Below are 20882 nucleotides of genomic sequence, written 5' to 3'. Positions count from 1 at the left end.
TATACTTATATAAATATCACACGTCAAACAAATAAATCTAAACGAGAAGTATGAAGATAGAACCATAACAAAAAGGGTAAAATAACGGACAAAATATTTGTTATTATGTAATAATAAATTTCGAAAATATAATACAATATACATTTTTTTATTTCTCACCTATGTCTGATATCATCCGATTAAATTTAATCAAAATTCAAAATCTTTTAAGTAAAAAAAATACTTATCAATCTACCGCGATACTCGTTTGTGACATACAAATATGTAACAGCCTCCGGACAAAGCTGTAACAAGTTCTTTAAGGCACAGGCAGTTTATATTTTGTCAAACACACAGAAAAGAGTTCAAATCAATTTTGTTCATTGGGAACTTTCCTTCACCTTACAAAATATCTAAAACCTCTGTATACTAGTTTTAGTATCCACCCTTTTTCCCCTATTGATTTTCCTTTCTTAGCCACTTTTAATAGCTACAAATCTTGATTTGAATCTGTTAATTGATTTGTATTAATGGTTTCTTTCTTTATGTGAAATGGGGTTTTGTTAATTGTTACAATTACTTGAAATTTAGGTGTGACAGCTTGAAAAAGCTTTCTTTTTTTGTTTTAGTTTAGGGTGTTTTGGATTCTGTGAAGTTCTTGAATCTGGTGCTTAAAAATTGGTTCTTTTGGTCCTTGAGATATAAAGTTTACACCTTTGTAGTATTTTTGCTAAGTAATCTTGATGTGTAAGTACAATTTCCATGGAGGGGTAATTTGTAGTATGAATGGTCTTACTGCCACGATTCACTGAGATTTGATACTACGATGTTGGATTCTTGGAATATGTAAAACTGTAGGGAGATTGAACTTGTCCTGAGGAGTATTTGGGGTTGTTTTGACATATTGTTGCAATAAAGTATCAGTTGATTTTTTGTTAGTTGTATTGACAATGGAAAATGGTATTGGTTTTTGGGCATCTCCAAGATGTTCATATATAGATGACAATGTTATGGAGATTATGAATCTTGATACATGTGCTGGGATAGAGCAAATTTTTGCTTCGTATCCAACATTTTCGCCTATTAATCCAATGTCTATTGATTATGCACCATTTGAAGAACAGAATACTGAAACTTTTCCATGTGAAGGGGTAAATTTGATGTTTCAGCAGAATGATGACCAGTTTTGTTTTGTAGAGTCTAGTGAAGAGGCTGATTTGGTTGTTGAAACAGGCATGGGGAAGAATTCGAGCAAACAGAATTATGTTACTCATATTGTTGAGAAATGTGTAATTCCAAAATCACCTTGTCAATCACTTGCTGAGAGAATGCTCAAGGCATTAGAATTGTTTAAAAAATCATCTGGTGAGGGAATCTTGGCTCAGGTTTGGGTTCCGATGAAGAGTGGTGATCAGTACATTTTAAGCACCTATGAACAACCATTTCTACTAGATCAGGTGTTATCTGGATATCGAGAGGTGTCAAGGAAATTTACTTTTGATTTGGAAATGAAACCAGGATCATGTCCTGGTCTTCCTGGTAGAGTTTTTACTTCAAGAATACCGGAGTGGACATCAAATGTTATGTACTATAAGGAGGCTGAGTATTTACGCGTACAATATGCAGTTGACCATGAAGTCCGTGGATCGATTGCTTTACCGATTCTAGAGGATGAGGAATACGATACACTGTGTTGTGCAGTATTAGAATTAGTTACTGTGAAGGAGAGGCCAAATTTTGATTTGGAAACAAGTCATGTTTGCCAGGCTCTGCAGGTTTCTGCTTTTATTCTATTAATTCCTTTATTCTCCTTTTGTTGCATATGTACCTTTACCACTGAGAAATAATACTCAGTGTATTTGAGGATAGAAATAGATGACTAAAGAAATCATAATATCTGCCTCAGAATATTTTTTGGAACCTGTTTGAAATCTTGATGAACAGGCTAATAGTCTTTGCTTCAAGTATTACTTCTAACTACTAGGCATTTGCTCTTTTTTTTTCTCTTCTTTTTTGGTTTTACTTTTTATCGGGTGTTTTGGTTGTAAATACATATCAATGGATGAACTCTAGATCACAATATTGCGTTAACTGTCTTTGATTCGGTATCTAATATTTTGCGAGAGCAGAAAACGTAATTTTGCATCAATTGATTGTTTTAGATGTGTTTTTCCATGTAGTATTTGACTTAACATCATATTGTAACTTTTCACTTTTTTCTATTTTTTTTTTGGTGATGCTTGTGATGTACAGTGATTAAGTTCTTTCCTGTCAGAAGGGAAAATGCTTTGTTAGTTTTCTTCCTTCAGTATTATGTTTTTGTTTGGGCATGTAGATGTCAAAGACAGATAGTGACACATCCACTTTTGTCCTCCCAATTGTTACCTTACCTGTGGCAACAGAACTTTTTAACAAGAAAAAGAAACCAAGAGAGGGCATCCAAGGGTGTGGCCTAGTGGTCAATGAAGTGGTTGAGAACCTTGAGGTCTCAGGTTCAAAACTCAACGGAGACAAATAACACTAAGTGATTCTTCACATTTGTCCGGTGGGCAGAGTTATTTGGTACCTGTTGGGTGGGGGGTGGCAGGTATCCCGTGGTATTGGTCGAGGTGCGCACAAGCTGGCCCGGACACCACGGTCATCAAAGGAAACATGTTCTTATGATAAAATATGCTATTCTATTCCTTTTTATTCTAGTGCATCAACATTTTTGTCTGATCAAATGTAGATCTTTGTATGTTAGCTGGGCTGGTTGAAAAGTTATGCTAGTGTCATGGGAGGTTATATAGGTTGGTTGTCAGTGCATATAGAGGGCTCGACTTTATGGTTGTCTGAATCTAATGGAAGCATGAAGTAACGGAATGTTGTCGTGTGCTCTTTCCTTTTCTTTTCTTTTTTTTCTTCCTTGTGTTGTTTGTGGTTTGTCCTCTTGAGAATCTCTTGATCTGCTTTAATTTATCCTCAAGAATAGATGGTTTATGTTGCAGGCAGTAAACTTACGGAGCACAACACCTACTCAGTTTTCTTCGCAGGTAATACTCAATATCTTAATCTTATCAGTTATCTATGCATTATTTCTAGCCATTTGATTGTCTTGATATAGTATTCCCTTCTAATATCCCCTTGTCTTATTGCTTCCTTGCAGAGTCTCTCCAAGAATCAAAGAGCTGCTTTAGCTGAGGTAAAAGATGTTCTGCGAGCAGTTTGCCATGCTCATAGACTGCCTCTTGCTTTGACATGGATTCCCCGTAGTCGCGGAGGAGGTGGCGATGAAATAAGAGCGCATGCTAGAGAAAGCATTGCAAGCTTAGATGAAAAAAGTGTATTATGTGTTGAGAATACAGCTTGTTATGTGAGTGACAAGGAGATGCAAGGATTTCTTCATGCATGTATGGGACATGATCTTGAAGAAGGGCAAGGTATTGTTGGGAAATCCCTCCAATCCAACCACCCTTTCTTCTACCCTGATGTGAAAGAGTACCATATAAATGAGTATCCGCTTGTTCATCATGCACGGAAGTTTGGTCTTAATGCTGCAGTAGCTATCAGATTACGTAGTATACTCACCGGTGATGATGATTATGTATTAGAGTTCTTTCTTCCTGTCGATATGGAGGGAAGCACCGAACAACAGCTTCTCTTAAATAACCTCTCACGCACCATGCAGAGAATTTGCAGAAGTCTGAGAACACTATCAGATGCAGAATTAATTGGAGAAGGGGGTGAGAAGTGTGGGCTACAGAGTGAATCTGTTCTGAGTCCACCGCCAATTGACTTGTCAAGGAAGAGTTCTCAGCAATCATTATTAAACAGCACTTTAGATTTGAGTAAAGCTCCTATAGATGTATGTGATTCAGAGAGAGCTGGAATAGAAGCTAATATTTCTCACAAACAGGTCTATCACTCAACTTGTCTTCCTTCTGTTATCTAGTCTATGTTCCCCTTGTTTATTTTAGCGGAGCACGTAATCTTGGTTTTACAATGTTTAAAGTGGTCAACAATAGCATACTTAACTGTTCTATGTTTACACTGTGCTCGAGTATCTTGTTTCCTTTCTCCCTTTTTACATGTTCTTGAACAATTGTCTTGCGCTCTCGATAATTGTGTTTCAACAACTCTTAGTTTATGTGCTCCTAGACAAATTATATTCCTTCTATGTGTTTTTAAAGTCCTATTTCATCCCTTTTGTTTGTCAATACTGAAGATATTGTGTTTCATATTGTAGACACCGAGTGTATTAAGAAAACGGACAGAGAAAAAAAGAAGCGCAGCAGAGAAACATGTCAGCTTGAGTGTTCTTCAGCAGTACTTCTCTGGAAGCCTCAAGAATGCTGCACAAAGCATTGGTGGTAAGAATATAAACCCTCGTCAAGTGTCTTGAAATTTAAATTGATGTTTTTTTTTTCTGTTCTTCAGTGATATTTCTTTAAAGGAAAGTGACATTACCAAACGGTGCAGACACTTTACGATATAAAAAGAGTAGTACATATAGAACTGTTTGAAGTTGAAAGCACAAAATTATATGATCTTGTAAAAGATGGTTATAACATTTGTTTGTTATGTGTTTTTGTAGTGTGTCCAACTACATTGAAAAGGATATGTCGGCAATATGGGATCTCAAGATGGCCATCCCGGAAGATAAGTAAAGTGAATCGTTCTTTAGTAAAGATACGGACAGTGCTTCAATCAGTCCAAGGGATAGAAGGAGGATTGAAGTTTGATACAGTTACTGGAGGTATAGTTGCAGCAACCTCTATCCTTCAAGATTTTGACTCTCAGAAAAGTATGCTATCTCCCTGCAAAGATGTCTCAATCAAAAGTTCTGAATTCCTTTTCCAAGATGCTGTGTCTGCGCTCCAAACTTCATGCATTGACAACCACGACTCTCTGGTGAAAATGGAAGAGGACTTGAATGTGGATGGAAACCAACTACCAGAGTCGAGTCATTTCGGTCCTAGCTCTTTCAGGGTTGGGGATAAACCAAATAGTTTGTTGTCTGGAGTTTGTCATGGCTCCAAATTGGCTGCATTAGATAGAAGGTCATCCTTGCCTGCGAATCCAGACACAATGCCACGCACCAGTTCTGGAAATGTGTCACTGGATTCTTTCCATACAAAAGGAGGATGGAGGAGCTGTGGTTTGAACACAAGCAACTTAAAGTTGGACAATTCTGGCTGCCATTTCATCAGCCTATGCCCAGATTCCATGGCTAAAACTGATGATATTGAGGAGAAGATGAAAGGAAGTATCGAAGTGGATGGTGATGATGGCGTAATGGAACATCACAAGGTGAGTTCTTCAGGTGTGACAGATTTGTCAAATACGTCCCGTTCAACGATGAATGGAAGTTCGTCTAGCTCCCATAGTTCTGGTGAGAGAAAACATACAACAGCTGAGGATGGTGGCTCACAAATTACTGTAAAAGCTAGTTACGTGAAAGATAAAATCCGATTTAAATTTGAGCCTTCAGCAGGGTGCTTCCAACTCTATGAAGAGGTTGCAAAGAGGTTCAAACTGCAGATAGGGACGTTCCAGCTCCACTATCTTGATGATGAAGAGGAATGGGTGATGTTGGTAAATGATGCAGACTTGAACGAGTGCTTGGAAATACTCGACATTCTTGGAACTCGTAATGTAAAATTTCTCGTTCAAGATGTGTCAGGTACTGTAGGTAGCTCAGGCAGCAGTAATTGCTTTTTGACAAATGGCTCTTAGTTATCCAGCACAGAAATGCTTCTTGTGTGGTATAGTCTGGGCAGCAATTCAAGGATTTCATGTATACATGGATTAGAATCACAGAAGAACAAAATCATTCAAAATTTTGTGAAAGATTCCGGTGAAAAGTTCTCATTAACATGGAACTTGTGTCGAGTAGACCTTCTTCCTTGAGTTCTGTCATGATTCACACTCGACAAAAGAGCCTTACAAGTGGCATTGCCCTTCTTCACACATGCAATATTGCTGGATCAGGCTTAATCTGCTATCGGTGTAAAGTATATGTCAGAGATTGATTGTAAAAGGTTACAACAGTTCAAGGCACTAGATCGCAAGTGCCTCAAATGGTAAAAATGCAGCTAATGTTGCAAGGATGATGGTTGAAGTTGCATAAGTTGTTTCGGTAAGGCAAAGTCCTCATTTTCTCAAGGCACTACTGGTAAACCCCGAATCTTTTCCTCCTCGTTTACTATCTCATTGTAACACCCGCCCACTAGCCAAGGCAACGACATTGCCAGTAGATCGATATTGTCCAAAGCCTCAATCTCCCACAGTCAACATGTAACATACATCAAAGTGGGAAAAGAGTACATATTGCATAAAACAGTTTCAATGTGATTTGTTGCTATGTATCCATAACTACTTCAACCTCCACAAAGAAACATTTTTTTTTCCATTGCAAATTGCTGCAAGATTGCTCCATTCCTAGTTCTCTTTTGTATTTTTTTAATTGGTGTAGTTCTATGAAAGGGCTGCACAAATGCAATCAGAGTGAATCTGAAATGTTCATTGAAGTATTTGTAGAGCAGTGGCAGATCCAAAAATTTTATTAATGGTATTGAAGAATAAATGGTGTGTGGCTATCAAAATAAAATAAAAAGATACTCTTGATATTTGGGTTTGAACCCAAAACTCATTGAACACGCACCCACTATCATTGCGCCGAACGCATAGCTTTTGTCAAGCGTAGCCAACTTTAAATATAGAATTTGACATACAAGCTTGTTGTATCTACACCTATAAGGCTGTTCGAATTCCTTATGTAAGAACTTCTAGATTGTTGAAATTGCTTATGTAAGAATTAGTAGAAGGATTGGGGTGTTCAACCACTTGATTGTAAGTGAAATTTGGAGATCCACAAAAGAACGCTAGCACCTAGCTATATGCTTAACAGATGCAAGTAAGTCGAACTAAAATGAAAAAGTAGTCGTAAAGTTATGTTCTTGTTCCGTCCTTCCTATTTCTTGTTGCCAATCCCTTCAACCTTCTTTTGAATCAGACTAGGTCACGATGGTAGCTTCGTGCTCCGCATCTCTCGTGCTTGCTTGGTCGGACAAGGATTAAAGAGCTTATAAGCAGATGGTTTGAGTTTGCTAATTCCTTTATAAGACTATAAAGCTTTGATTAGGAGACTTGTTTTTATGATTAGCTCCCCTGACTTCCTTGTGTCTTGATATGAGTTCCCACCTGTATCTCTTGATTAATCACTTCTTCCTCATCTTCTCTGCTTCTCCTAACTCCTTGCTGTTGTCTATGGTCATACAGTAGTTGTTGAGGCTTCAAAACTTGTTTTATGTTTCGATATTTGTCAGACTTGATGAATATTATTTGGTACACCATTTGTACTTCTTTGACATAGTAGTAGACACTTTTCTTTCATAAGATTCCACAGGTAGGTATGGTCCTCCCAACTCCTCTATTAGAAGACTGTTCCATTGTATTCATCTCTTCATCTTCTGCAGATTCCTTATTGTTTTCATTTTTCGCTTCTTTTTGTAGCTCTCAGTGTAAAACTTATACAGTTTTCTTCATTATGTCACCTGCAGTTTACCATTTTTGGCATGATGTTATTTTGGCACTTAGCCGGCAAATCTACCTGCACCTTAACTCTTGCACAATTGGATATGGTCTTGTTAATTGTGGCCAAATCCACATTGTCTAGAATTTCCGTACGCAGATCATCAAATTCAGCAACATACCGTCAAAGAAATGACACGCTTAGCGATGAAAAACAATTCACATCTCTTCATTTGTTGTTCTGTTACTTTTTTTGTGTAATTTTTCCGTCGATGCCAGAGACCAAGTTTTGCAGTGCGCTTTTGCTTTTCTTTGTTCTCTTTTAAAAAAATGTTAGGACTTGTAAAACTTCTCTTGCATCAGCATGGGGGAAAAAAGCAAAACAAGTATTAGAAGTACTGAGAAAAGGCTTGCAAGCAACCTGTCGAACAGTCTAATATTGCAAAACCATGAATTGACTTGCCAAACAGACAGCAACTATACACGAGGAAGGATATTCGAAAGCATATATACACAATATCTGGTCACTCAGTGTACCTACAGGGCTCTAACTCAAACTGGATCAGCTTCTGGCAAATCTCTTCAAAACAATATAGAGACAAAAAACAAAAGAATGGGCACAAGGAGATCCGCTCCACCACGGGGACAGCCTGCAATCATGGCGTCGATATATGCATCAATATATACCTCTGGATGGGGTAATACAGTAACGTGGACACCAAGACATTTTTAAAGAATAGAATATGGCACACACCCACCCCACTCCACCAAAAGAAAAGGAAAAAAAGGTAGAACAACAATGTAGGAGAAGTTTGCAAAAATATTTCATGAAAAAAGACAGCTTTATAAGCAGCTGTACATGGTTTATATCCACAAGTAAAACAAAAACTACTTCACTGTCTCATTTGATAAGACACAATAGTCATCCAATTACGGGTGGTCGTTCGGTCTGTTAATTGAAGTAGATAACAAATACCAAACTTCGGGTGATTTCGGATTTACATAAACTGGACAGGACTCTATATATTGGAACTCTCTTTCTGTTTATCATGTATATACTACAAGATCAAAACCATTAGATTTAACCCTTTCAGATTGTTGCCAAACTATCCTGCTGCTTCTTTCCCTGCTTATGCTTTATATTAAGGGGTCGAATAGTGATGGGATAAAAATTATGTATCTTGTTGGGTTGCCATATTTGGGATAACTTATCCCACCATTTATATCATAGTGATGGGATAAGTATCCCAGGATAGCTAACCAAGGATAACTAATCCTCGAATAACTAGTTCCCAATCGAACGAACCCCAAGTATAGTAATGTACTGTCTATCTAAAGGGAATACATTTTGGATTACAATGTTATGGATCACTTTATGAGCTATATCTTCGATTTAGACTATGTTCCTTTGGTTTTGTTACTTTTTTAGTCATTAGATGTGGGGGGTTTTACCTGGTTTTTCAGCAAAGGTTCATACAGGTGTATATCCTTTATGAGCTATATCTTCGATTTAGACTATGTTCCTTTGGTTTTGTTACTTTTTTAGTCATTAGATGTGGGGGGTTTTACCTGGTTTTTCAGCAAAGGTTCATACAGGTGTATATTTGGATAAACAATCCATCCCATCAGAGAAGGTATTTTTTAAAAAACTATAGAAGGTAATTTATACATTAATGTTCCTACTGAATATTCAATAATTAAATTATAAAGATTTCTATTTAACAAACCTATAAAACTGATTATCTTTTCCAATGAGTTTCTCTTTATAAACCAACTGAAAAGTTCCAATAATAAAATAGTGCAGTCAAAACTAATCCCATAAATCCTCTTAATTTAAGCAAGATGACATGAAAGAAGTTGGTGTATCTATCAAACGTGTAACAAGAAATGGTAAAGTATATGAGACCAACTCTTGCAAGGCTTAGAAGATGGTAATCCCATAAATTCTCTTTATATTATGCAAGATGGCATGAAAGAAGTTGGTGTATCTATCAAGCGTGTAAAGAGAAATCGTAAAGTATATTAGACTAACTCTTGCAAGGCTTAGAAAATTTAATAAATGTTGTGAACTAACATAGAATGTTCAAGTCATTATGCTTACTAAGTGGAATTCTACCTACTTGATCGGTTGTTTTGAACTTCTAATATTATTCTTGGTGTCTTGTAAACACAATTTCTTATTTAAGACTAAGAGCCAATTTTGATTGGTTTAAAAGTTGGTCAAACCTACTTTTAAGTCATTTCTAGCTTTTGGAGTGTTTGGCAAAGCTAGAAAAATAACTTAAATTATGTTTTAAATGATTTTAAAAAGTTAAAAAGTAGATACTCCCCTTCTTCTTTTTTTAATTTAAAAGTTGCTAAAGTTTGACTTTTTCAAAACTACTTAAAAAACTACGGGCTCTAAATTTGGATGAAGACAATAACAATGGTATGTTTTGGAATTGAATGACTGGCTCTATTAGTTGGTTCAGACCACTTTAAACTTGTTAGTAGTTAGCTCTTGGAAATTTGTGGAAATGTTTCATGCATCTCATAAATCAGTAGTCTTTCTTTTTTATCCTGAATAGGAGAACTCTTAAGTGGATATATGAAGAGAAACAGTTCCCTCCCTTTTGAAATGGATTGAACTACTATACAGATAATATAATTATGTAGACAGTGCTGCTACTAGGAATTACGTATTTCTCTCATCTCACATGAGCTTTGATATGTGTACCGATAGAATCCAAGACGAAAAGTTTGATATGTTTTTTTTTCAGGATATGAATGGTGTCAGCTATCAATAGTAGTTGATTTTTTTCTTTATATTCATGTTTTTGACTTGTATGATTATCTTTGATTGACATAAAAACAAGCAGAGCATGACATGGAAAGTGTTTCCCAATGGTTATCAAAGATATTTGGTGTCTATTTGCAGTACACAATTAATTAAAAGCAAACAAAGAAGAGTTCAAAAAAATATAGAATCCTGTCTAGTTAAGGTAACTCCTGAATTACCGTATCCGGATTTACGCACCAAACCGAACTTTGGGAGTTTGGTATTTGGTATAAACTTTCAATTGACAATTACGCAATTATTGAAACCAAAGTTCGGAAATAAAGCCTACCCCTGATGATAACTGCAATTTTAGCTTGAGCAGGAAAGCAGACAATACTACCTACTAGGATGACCTTCGCAAGTAAATAGCATCACAGTAATAAGCAAACAGGTTGGAAATGAAAGATACTCACTATAATTTCCCAATATTTCTGATGTTGGTAGAGCTGGCAAAGACATCTCTGCAAATTAAAGCGAATTCATCAAGGCACTTGGTTAATGAAAACAAAAGACAATTTATAACAGTTCTATATATCAAAAGTAGCTCTATTTTGACAGAATCAGAATAAATATAAGTTCAGTCAAATTACCAGGAGCACAAAGAGTCAAGGATGTGGCTGCCGATGATGAAGGCCATGGAGCAGCAATATTGTCATTTAAGTCGCAAGTAAAGCTGAAACCTGTTGAGTTGTCATACACCAGATCTGCTGGATAACTTCGAAGCAAGCACCCTTCTAATAAATTTGAATAACTTAATCAGTACAACCTAAGCCAAGAAAACCTAAAACGCGTTCCACACCAAATACTAGTATACAACTGTAACAGGAGAAAAGCAGCATTGACAACATACTAGTATTGTAACATGCAGTTGAATTCAGTTTTGCAGCCAAATACAGTGATGAACTTCAGTTTGCTCACTAACAGCTACAGCTGTACGCATAACGTTCCAGTTATCCCTAACCTAGAGGATAACCTCCAAGTGACCACTTTTCATGAGTAGAACAGCATGTATACATATTATGGAAGACTGAAGTAGGATTAACCGAATAACTCAACATACTTATCGACGAGCAAGTAGATGACTGATTTATAAGGTGAATCAGGGAGCATTGATCGGGGGTATATCTGTGTGGAGAAGCATGAGCACGCATGGAACCATTGCTCCTCTACCTATAGTATGTATAGCAAAGCTATATTCTTTAAAACTACTTCAAAATATACGGGGGCACCCATGCTCAAAGAGTTTTATGATGCAATGATTATTGGGTGCCGCTCAACAAGTGAAGTAGGGGTTCAAATCTCACAATTATCTTGTTATCTTTTCCTTTCTCTTTCTGGAATTGATCTGGGATTCAAATCTCCATGTTTGAGGGCATGTCAAGTGACCCCTCTTGCGTGTTAATCAAGAACCTTTCTTTACCTTCCTTCCTTTATTTGATTTATTCTTTCAAAATCCCCACATCTGACAAATTGAAATCCCTATTCTCCTTTGACAGTAAAGTCTTATATAATTTTTTTTGAGACAAGGGTAACTTTGTACTCACAAAAATTTCATCATCAAAGAGATGATGAATTGGAAACTTCATCCCACAAGGTTGATGTGCACACCCTCAAAAGATATAGAATTACAAGTTCCCTATAAGATCAACTCTCCCTACGATTTACCCTACCATTCTTGTTTACACCCAAAAAAAAACAAAAGGCTTGAGCATTTCCTTTTTTAATCTTCTAAAAACTTTCTTTTTGTCCTTTAAAACATCTAGCATTCCTTTCTTTGGATAGAGTTCATCATATACAGGCTGGTATAGTCTTCCTCCAGCCTTTTTTGCCTATGTCACCAATTCCTGTCCAGCTGCTAAGGAGCTCCCTGGTTTTCTTTGGCATCACCTAGCAAACCTCTGATATAAACAAAAACAGAATCCACAAATTTGAGGCTGCTTTACAGTGGAGAACATATGGTTGGTTATTTACCTCTGTTTTCTGCTCACACATATAGCATCTTGGACAGAATTGCATATGTTAAATGCCTCATGGGTTAGGCAAATTTTTCGTATCACTAGCCAAGCAAGACATGTATACTTTTAACGGGAGTCTTGTCTGCCACACTAGCTTACAAGGCCAATTATCTGACAATGATTTATTGACATTCATCCTCCAATAGCAAGATTAACTGTGAATACTCCTCTGCTATGCAGCCTCCAAATTGGTTTATCCTTTGAGATATACCTGGTGAGGTATTTAGCACCTCCACTAACCTGGCAAAATCTCAATTTCCCAGTCACTCACAGCCTTTTTGAACACTAAGTTCCACCTTTGTTGGCTCCATACTTGGGTAACAGTACCAAATCTTTGAAGGCTCAAATATGGAAGTGCGGGAATAAGCTCCTCAGACTATCATTCCCTCTCCAAATTTCACTCCAAAAATCTATTTTTAGACCATCACCCACACTGATATAGATATTGTTGCAAATTTGGCCACAACCTTCTGATGGTCTTTCCATGGACCCCATCACCTCCTCAGTAGTCCATTGCCTAAGCAAGCCATATTTCCCATGTTATGACCCTTCTCCATAGGGATCCCTCTTCAATGCAGAATCTCCAGAACCATTTTTGTAGTATCTTGTTTAGGTTTCTCAATCCAAGGTTGATTTATGTTCAGAGTGAGTATCTCCAATCACACCAGATTGTAGCTTCTTTGTTCTTTGTTTCCTTGCCAGCGTGAGTATCTCAAATGGCCAATTCCTTTTTTTTTTTTTTGGCTCCCAGGCATGCCCAGGTAATTTGCAGGCAAAAGTAGCTACAAAGAAGCTACCTGACATCCCAACTTCTGAGCTAGACTTTGTAAAATATTTACCAGATCAATTGGAGAGAGGAAAGTTTTTGACCAGTTGACATGAAGTCGTGAAATGCCCTAAATAATTGCAAGGAATACTCTTATGTGTGTGATTTGTTCCACTACTGCCTAACAAAAAAAAAGGTATCAGCAGCATAAAAAAGGTGTGCAATTTCTAGATCATCACCCCTCCCTGTCTGAGCACTAAATCCTTTCACACACCCATTTACTTTGTTGTTCTAAACATGAGGTTCATGCCCTCCATAGTCGGAAGTAACAAAAAAGTGACATAAAATACCTTGTCTCAGACCTCTACGATTGAAAAAATCCATCAGGTTCTCCATTTACGAATTACGATGAGTGAGAATCTTACACTTTAGAAATGCAAAATCGTATCCAGCAGATCCATTTTTCTCCAAAGTCCATGTCATTCAGAATTTTTAGTAAGAAATTCCAATTGACATGATCATAAGTTTCTCAATGTCTTAACTTGCATAGGATGCCTGGTTTATTCTGTTCCCCCCTAGAATCTACCAATTCATTTGCCAACAGAACAGCATTCGTGATTTGCCTCCCTCTCAAGAATGTTATTTGATGTCCATCACCCAGCCTTCCTATAACTGTTTTCAATCTTTCAGTGATCAGCTTGGAGATGATCTTGTAAACCCCTCCAATTATACTGATTGGTCTGAAATCCTTTTCTTCTATTGTTCCAGGCTTCTTTCGGATCGAAGCTATAAGAGTAGCATTGAAAGATTTCTCAAGGAAGCTCCTCCGGTCGAAGTTGAGGATAGTCTGCATTAGGTCTTCCTTCAGAATGTCCCAACAGCTAAATCTTATATAATGAAGCCAAGTGTCTACATTTTAGTATTTTACTGTAAAAGTGGAGTATCATAACGGGTTCAACTAATCTCAACATTTTGGACATACGGTACAGGTATTTATGTTAAAAATCACTAAATTTGCAACAAGAAAATTATAATATAATTACGGAAGTGCTACGGATTCAAGGCTAAACACGTCAAATATAATTTAATCCACCTCTCAGTAATGGTACACCCATCATCTTGATATCCCGGACTCACCCCTGCTTGTGATGATCACTAAGGTACTTGTAGGGAACCCATTCTAAACTCCTGTGATACTTATACGATACAGTTGAGCAATTACTCATATTCTCATCACTAAAGGTGTGGAAGTACACATTCAGTTTAAAGAGAAACTGGGAAAAGAAACTCATATCAACTTACAGTCCGACGAAACTAACTGTATTCTAATATGTAAAAGAAACTGTTACAGGGCTGTTGGAAGAGGTAATAACTATAGTGGGAGAATAAAAAATTTATTTATAACATTATGGCAGATGGAAAAGGGGAGTCCTGCAACAGTAACAAAAACTACAATTCTCAATTCAAATTTAAAAGTTCTAAGTTCTTTGGGAACTATGTTTGGTTGTAACACAGTTCAGAGTTTTTGGGGATCATAACAACTTATTTTCCAAATATCTACGCATGGAAATTTATAAATTGAATATTTTATGCTAAAGGGGGGAAAACAGATCAGTATTTCTTGACCACTAATCAGAGAACCAAAAAACTACAAAATGACAAGGAGAATCAGTACCTTCTTGCCCGTATGCTGCTCCATTGCAAACAGATGTCAATCACAAAGAAAGTAAACATCAGATAAAATAACAGAAATCAACAAGAGATTGAAAAAAAAATGTAAAAAATGAACAATCACCCTGGAGACTGAAGTCTTTCAGGTCAACATCACAAAGCTCGTAAACATTCGTCATGACCCCGGCCTTCTGTAACATAAAACCAAATGCCGCAGCACATATAATTGCTTGTCGATTTGTAATCAACATCTGCTTCTGTATCCCAGAAATATAGGCATTTAATGAGCTACAACACGAAGGGCTTGGAGCGGCTAAATTTCTGCACGCATTGACCACTTCTAATGGCTGCTTGAATTCCAGGGGACACACTGCAACCCAGATGAGAACTGCTTAAAGATATGCCCATAACCACAGCTGATTTATGCTAGAAGGTATGGTAAAACACCACTGGCGTAAGCCGACCCTAACTTGTTCTGCTCTAGGGCATGTTTGTTATTGTTGTTGTTGTAGAAGGTATTCTACACAGGTACAACTAGCTTTTAAAAAATGTCCAAGTCAATACACTGTTATTGTTGTTGTTGTAGAAGGTATTGCACACAGGTACAACTAGCATTACAAAAATGTCCAAGTCAACACACTACATAAACAGGGATAATGTCGCTAACTGATTATCCTTCTCATTTGGCATATATGCCTCGTGTACATTTCTGCACTGCTTTCCTATTAGTTGCCAAGAATTATGGGATACTGTTGGTAGCTCAAACACTACATCACCAACTGATGTTGACGCAGCAAAAATGTGGAAAGACAAAGCTGAAAAGGCTATGTATGCTCTATTGGAACAGTTGAATATGAGTTCTTACAATGGATTAGAAACACCAAGACACCCAAATAAGCTTGGGACACATTGGCGATGATTTTGACAAAGAAAAATGATGTGAGATAACAAGACTTCAGAATGAGTTTCCATTAATCTTGCAACAGAACATGAAAATAAGTTAATACTTTTCAACGGTTAAATCGGTATGTGATGAAATATCAATATTAGATCCAGAAATCGCGATCATACACACAAGGATAAAGTAATTTGTCCATGGTTTGAGGATTAAGTATTAAGGCATAGTGGTAGCCACACACAGGTGGATCACAGAACCAACCTTATCTTAATTGGAAAACTTGTTGGCAAATGAAGAATAGTTGGAGAAGTCATCATCAAATCTTTCTATAGAAGATGAAGATAAGGTGCTCTCCAATAAAAAATCAAGGCTACCGGAAAGGATGAAGAGAGAAGATCACGACCAAGGAGAGACTAGAAGAATTCGCATCAAAGAAACCAGCAAGCCAACATGCAGGCAAACCAAGATTCAACAACCGATAAAGGAACAAGTGCTACATAAATCCTCGCCTCAAGTATGTATTTTGCATGTCCCTTGCATAAAGAGTTGGGTAGAAGTTGGATGTATTGCAAGGGACATCCAAGATACCTGAGGCAAACTTGCTCCATTAACAATTACTGGTCATGGGCAGCTACTCTTAACCCCTTCGACAATTAAAAAAAATTCTATATGTCAGCATCCGTTAGAGTTGGCCAAAATCAAATCCACCACCACCACCACCCAAAAAAAAAAAAAAAAAGCAACACAGCATTGACAAAAACATAAATGAGATTAGTATCGGTTTCACCACAATAATTTTCAGGAATTCCAATATCGAGTCGCATAGTAAAAAACAAGAAACACAAGTTCTTTGAGAATAATAAAAACCTCACAAACACATTCAGGGATAGATGTGACAAAAACTAACCTTTATTAACTTTGCAGGAAGACAATAACCGGAATGCAGAATTGGCATCATCAAATTGTAGTTTTCTTGCAATCCATGAGTAGACCACTCCTTTACAGTCGCTAAGTGTATCAATTTCATTTGGTACTCCAACTATGTTCTTACCACCAAGAGCCGTCTTGATCCCTGAAATCAGAAGAGCAGCCTCCGAAATTGCAGGCTGGCAAACAGGCCTACAACATTCTTTAAGAGAATCGACTGTGCTACAAGACTCCAACAACTTGCTTGTATTCACAATTTTTTCGAAAGTACCAATGTCCTTCACAGGGCAAGACCCACCAGTTAGATTTGACGACTTCACAGAGCACAGACCAGCAATGGAGCTGTTTGCTCCTTTACTAGTTAATATACTGATGATATCTCTAAAACAATCATCAGCTACTGCACTTTGTAAAACTAAAGTATCAGAACGGTTGCTGTAAAATCCCTGGAATATGTGGAGTAAGCTATTGAACTGTGGACAGCATATTACATTTCCAACTATCGTTGACAAAGATCGAGTACAATCAGATGCTGTTTTTTCTGTGATGCTTGAAATGACAGAAAAATTTACAGGGCATCTTCCAGTCAAGACAGGGTCATATGTCTTCGGAAAGGAAGGGTACATTGGCGGCAATGATTTCCCGGGGAAAGGATAATGAGGGATGACAGCAGGTGGTATCTCAATTGGTTCAAAGATTCCACTTCTGGGAGGGGTAGCTAGTTCAGACGTGGAAGAAGTTTGAGTTGTCTTATGTGGCACATGTAGAGCCACTACATTCTGATAGCTAGTCAAACAGATAGCAATTACTACCAGTTGATGGATAAATGAACCTGCAATCAGATGCAAGTCCTCATTCAGTGTATAGAGTAGCAAAGGGCTGGATATGATACGCATGCACAGGCATAAGCAGGAGTTGAGAATATCATGTCGCATCTGGAAGTGGTAATTCATGGAATTAATTTATGTAAATATTAGCTATAACTTTTGACAAAATATTCAGCATTATAAAGATATGTCGGTGAAACAAAGAAACCACAAGGCAAAATCAATAACTACACGGCAGCTTGCTCATCTTCATTTAGAAAAGTACATCATAATGCCACTACCTGGAGCTGGAAGAAATGAGGATATGCAACCAAAAATCTATACAACCTTCTCAACATTATGTCTGCTAGAATTAGTAAAAATAGTTTGGATGTCATTCTTTAGGGGACAAGAGAAAACCACAAAAATATGAGACATTTATAACAGATGCCACATAGGGAAGTCCAAATTTTCTTCACAGATCTCTAACAAATTAAAGTCTAGCATATAAGTCCAGTACTATACCTTTGAGACGAGTGGCGGTCTTTGCATAAGCCATCCGTCCACTAACCCTCTGGCAACATGGAGACACACAATCGGTACCTTAAAGCTGTTGATGCTACAGCAGTTGAGCTGGTCACTTAAACATTATGACGTACCTGTACCTGAGACAGATTCAATCACTGGGTTAATTAAGAGATTAAGGAAACACAATAAAATTCGAAATTGCCTTAGATACAGTGATTGGATCTGTCTCATAAACATTATGAATGTTATGCTCTTATTTGTAAAAGAAAGAGGTATAACAATCTAATAAGAGCATAACATTCTTCATCTGTTAAGAAGGAAGTTCCAAATGCATCATTTTCTCTTTCTAGAAACATAAACAAGCCAACGGTCTTACCGTCTTAGATGTCTCTCCATATCATGAAAAAGCAACCTTACTATGAGTAAACTAATAAGGTAGCAAAATAAGTGCAGGAACTTCACACAACTAAATAAATGTAGAATCTCATCACTCTGTCATAAATTGCACGCTCTAGATGCTATCAGAAAAAAGAAGGTTGAATGTTTTCAAATGTCTAAACATAGCTTTCACTGTAACTGCATAATGATTTACCAATTTGTATAAGAAGTGGAACATTAGGTTCACTCATTTCCCTCGACTATGTATAAGCTGAAATTTCTACCACAAAACTGAAACTTCGTCGCAGAACATATACACATAAAGGTGACAATCGGACCTAGAAAAGTTCAACAACTCTTTCCCTCCACCCTAGCTTTCCATCTTAACAGAACTTATCCTAGTCCGTTCATGGATGACAGAGGTGTCTAGTTTATTCGCTCGTGATTTGACATCCCATAATCAAGATGTTAGGTCATTAACTTACTAATGGACAAGAAAGAAGCTTTTTCACCTCAAATTTCTATGTTTTCTCTGTGACAACAAAAAGTAGAAAATCTCTCTTCTACTTCACTCAAACATACTATAAATATCCAAGCAACACGTAAATCAACCCAATCTTGCCTTCCTCCTTTATTCCAACTAACATTTTCCTCACACACAAAAAAAAGGGTCATCACCATAAAAGAAACAAGGAGGAAAATTAAAACTACCTACACCCAAAAAGAAAGAAACTAGGCATTAACAGGAGAAAATTAATTTTTAAAAAACACATTTTTACTTGATATATTAATTGAACACTGACAATATAGATAATTTGTATACGTCAAGCCACATAAATACCAGCTACGACCTACTCACTCTTTAATTATTCTTACAAGGAACTCAAGTGTGTACAGAACTTAAACCGACATAGTAAAATTGTGGGCCTTTATCTAATATTTGTTTAAACAAAAATTGAGTTCTTCTAACTCAATAACTAAATAAGCAGCAAAAAGCAAAATGCAGCTCAAAACCCGTAAGATCCGGAACTACTAAAAGCTTAGAAACAAAAACTACAGACTTAAATGCACAATTACATTTAGATAAACATGAAGATAAGCATGAATAATGGAATACCTGAAGTTAAAATTCAATAAAGACCAGAAATCCTCCCCATGATTTGTCATTAAACAATGTTTGCTTCCAAAATCTAAACCTAAAAGACTCAATAAATCAATAAAATTGTTCAAGTAAATGGATTTGCCCAATAAAAAACCCTAGAACCAGAGGCAAAGGAAGAAGAAGAAGAGTAGTAGTAGGTAAAGTTAACTTTCCTTTTTTCTTTTTTTTTTTAGATGAAGCCAAACGGTTTCTAGTCTACACGCCTGACCGACTGACCGACTTTGATTACTCCATTTTTTGAGAAAATGACAAAAATGGTACCTTATGTTTGAGGTACATACAAAATAGCTCCTTAACTATGCATTGAATAGTTTTGGTCCTTTAAATTTGTTTTTAACTTTTTTAAGTCTTCCATAAATATTTAACAATTATGATTTTTTTTCCAATAAACTTCTTTATTTTACTCTTTAAAAATAAATTTTCTTCTCTTTGTTTATATTTTATTATTTCATAAATATAAATTATTATTTTTTTCAAATAATCAACTTATACAATTTTCTTATAATATAAAAATTTTATTCTTTTTAAATTCTTTATTTGAGGTAGATTTACATTTTATTTAAATGATATATATTATAAATAAATATTAGATATTATACATGTTAAAAAGCAATTGAAATAAAGGTGAAATTAGTAATGAAATACAATTTGATAAACATTATAGAAATACTCAATTTTTAAGATTATTACGTTGCTAACATAAATGTTCTATTAATGGATTAAAAAGTGAAAAATGAGTATTTATGTCCTAAATAATTATGTTGTGTAAATATTTTCAAATTAAATTTTCATCTTATCTTTTAAATTTTGTTCACTCTTTGTAGTAAAAATAATAATTACTTTAATTTATATCTTTAAAATGACAAAAAAAATGAAATATTATTAAGATGAAAGTAGTATAAATTAAATAATATATTCTTTTAAATGTTATATTACATTTAAAAATAATTTAGAAATTTAATTAATGGTCTTATATGATTTATAATATATTAACAAATATTATATAATATAAATAATAACAAAATAATCAAATAGTGAAATAGTGAGTATGAATAATAATTCTTCAATAACTTTATAAACTGATAATAGAGAGTAAAATAGAGGTAGGTTGGAGATGATCTAATATTCTTTAAAATTGATGGAAACAGTGGAAAATATCAGCTATGTATGTCAAAAAATCGAAGTATCATTAAATTCTAAAAACACAATAACATCATACTAAATATAGTCCTATAAATGGGTTATAAAAATGGTGGATTGTATGCCGTCTTATTCTTATCTTGTAAAAATAAAAATGTTATTAATAATGAGGGAGAGGGTTGTCATATTCTTCCTAACATAAACAAATGTTCATTCTCAAACGAGTACAAAATTATATATGAAGTATCAAGCAAGTAGGGCATTTGTCATACATATTCATCT

At 35.9% G+C, this 20882-nt stretch overlaps 2 protein-coding genes across 4 annotated transcripts; one reads left to right on the top strand and one right to left on the bottom strand.

Annotated features, from left to right (window-relative positions):
- The first annotated feature begins 159 nt into the window (after positions 1–159).
- LOC101246738 (protein NLP9-like) lies at positions 160–6377 on the top strand. Its single transcript, XM_004244695.5, has 5 exons — positions 160–1754; positions 2967–3011; positions 3125–3874; positions 4205–4328; positions 4553–6377. Exons 1-5 carry the CDS (start codon positions 930–932, stop codon positions 5692–5694), a joined length of 2886 nt encoding a protein of 961 aa, XP_004244743.2. The 5' UTR covers positions 160–929; the 3' UTR covers positions 5695–6377.
- Positions 6378–7901: 1524 nt separating this feature from the next.
- Positions 7902–19699, bottom strand: LOC101246452 (uncharacterized GPI-anchored protein At1g61900-like). Of its 3 annotated transcripts, none has more exons than XM_004244694.5 (8): positions 19416–19699; positions 17918–18057; positions 16567–17418; positions 14886–15131; positions 14766–14780; positions 10900–11043; positions 10723–10770; positions 7902–8141 (listed from the first exon to the last, which is right to left on the bottom strand). In XM_004244694.5, the coding sequence occupies exons 2-8, from the start codon at positions 17949–17951 to the stop codon at positions 8074–8076; spliced, it is 1407 nt and encodes a 468-aa protein (XP_004244742.2). In that variant the 5' UTR covers positions 17952–18057; positions 19416–19699; the 3' UTR covers positions 7902–8073. The 3 variants fall into 3 exon arrangements, with proteins under 3 accessions (XP_004244742.2, XP_025888272.2, XP_025888274.2); XM_026032487.2 differs by having other exon boundaries at positions 16567–17521; positions 19416–19652; XM_026032489.2 differs by having other exon boundaries at positions 10900–11040; positions 16567–17521; positions 19416–19652.
- Positions 19700–20882: the final 1183 nt, after the last annotated feature.

The sequence above is a fragment of the Solanum lycopersicum genome, chromosome 8 (genome assembly GCF_036512215.1).
Source record: "Solanum lycopersicum chromosome 8, SLM_r2.1".
NCBI lineage: Eukaryota > Viridiplantae > Streptophyta > Magnoliopsida > Solanales > Solanaceae > Solanum > Solanum lycopersicum.
This window is presented reverse-complemented; position numbering and strand designations above follow the sequence as displayed.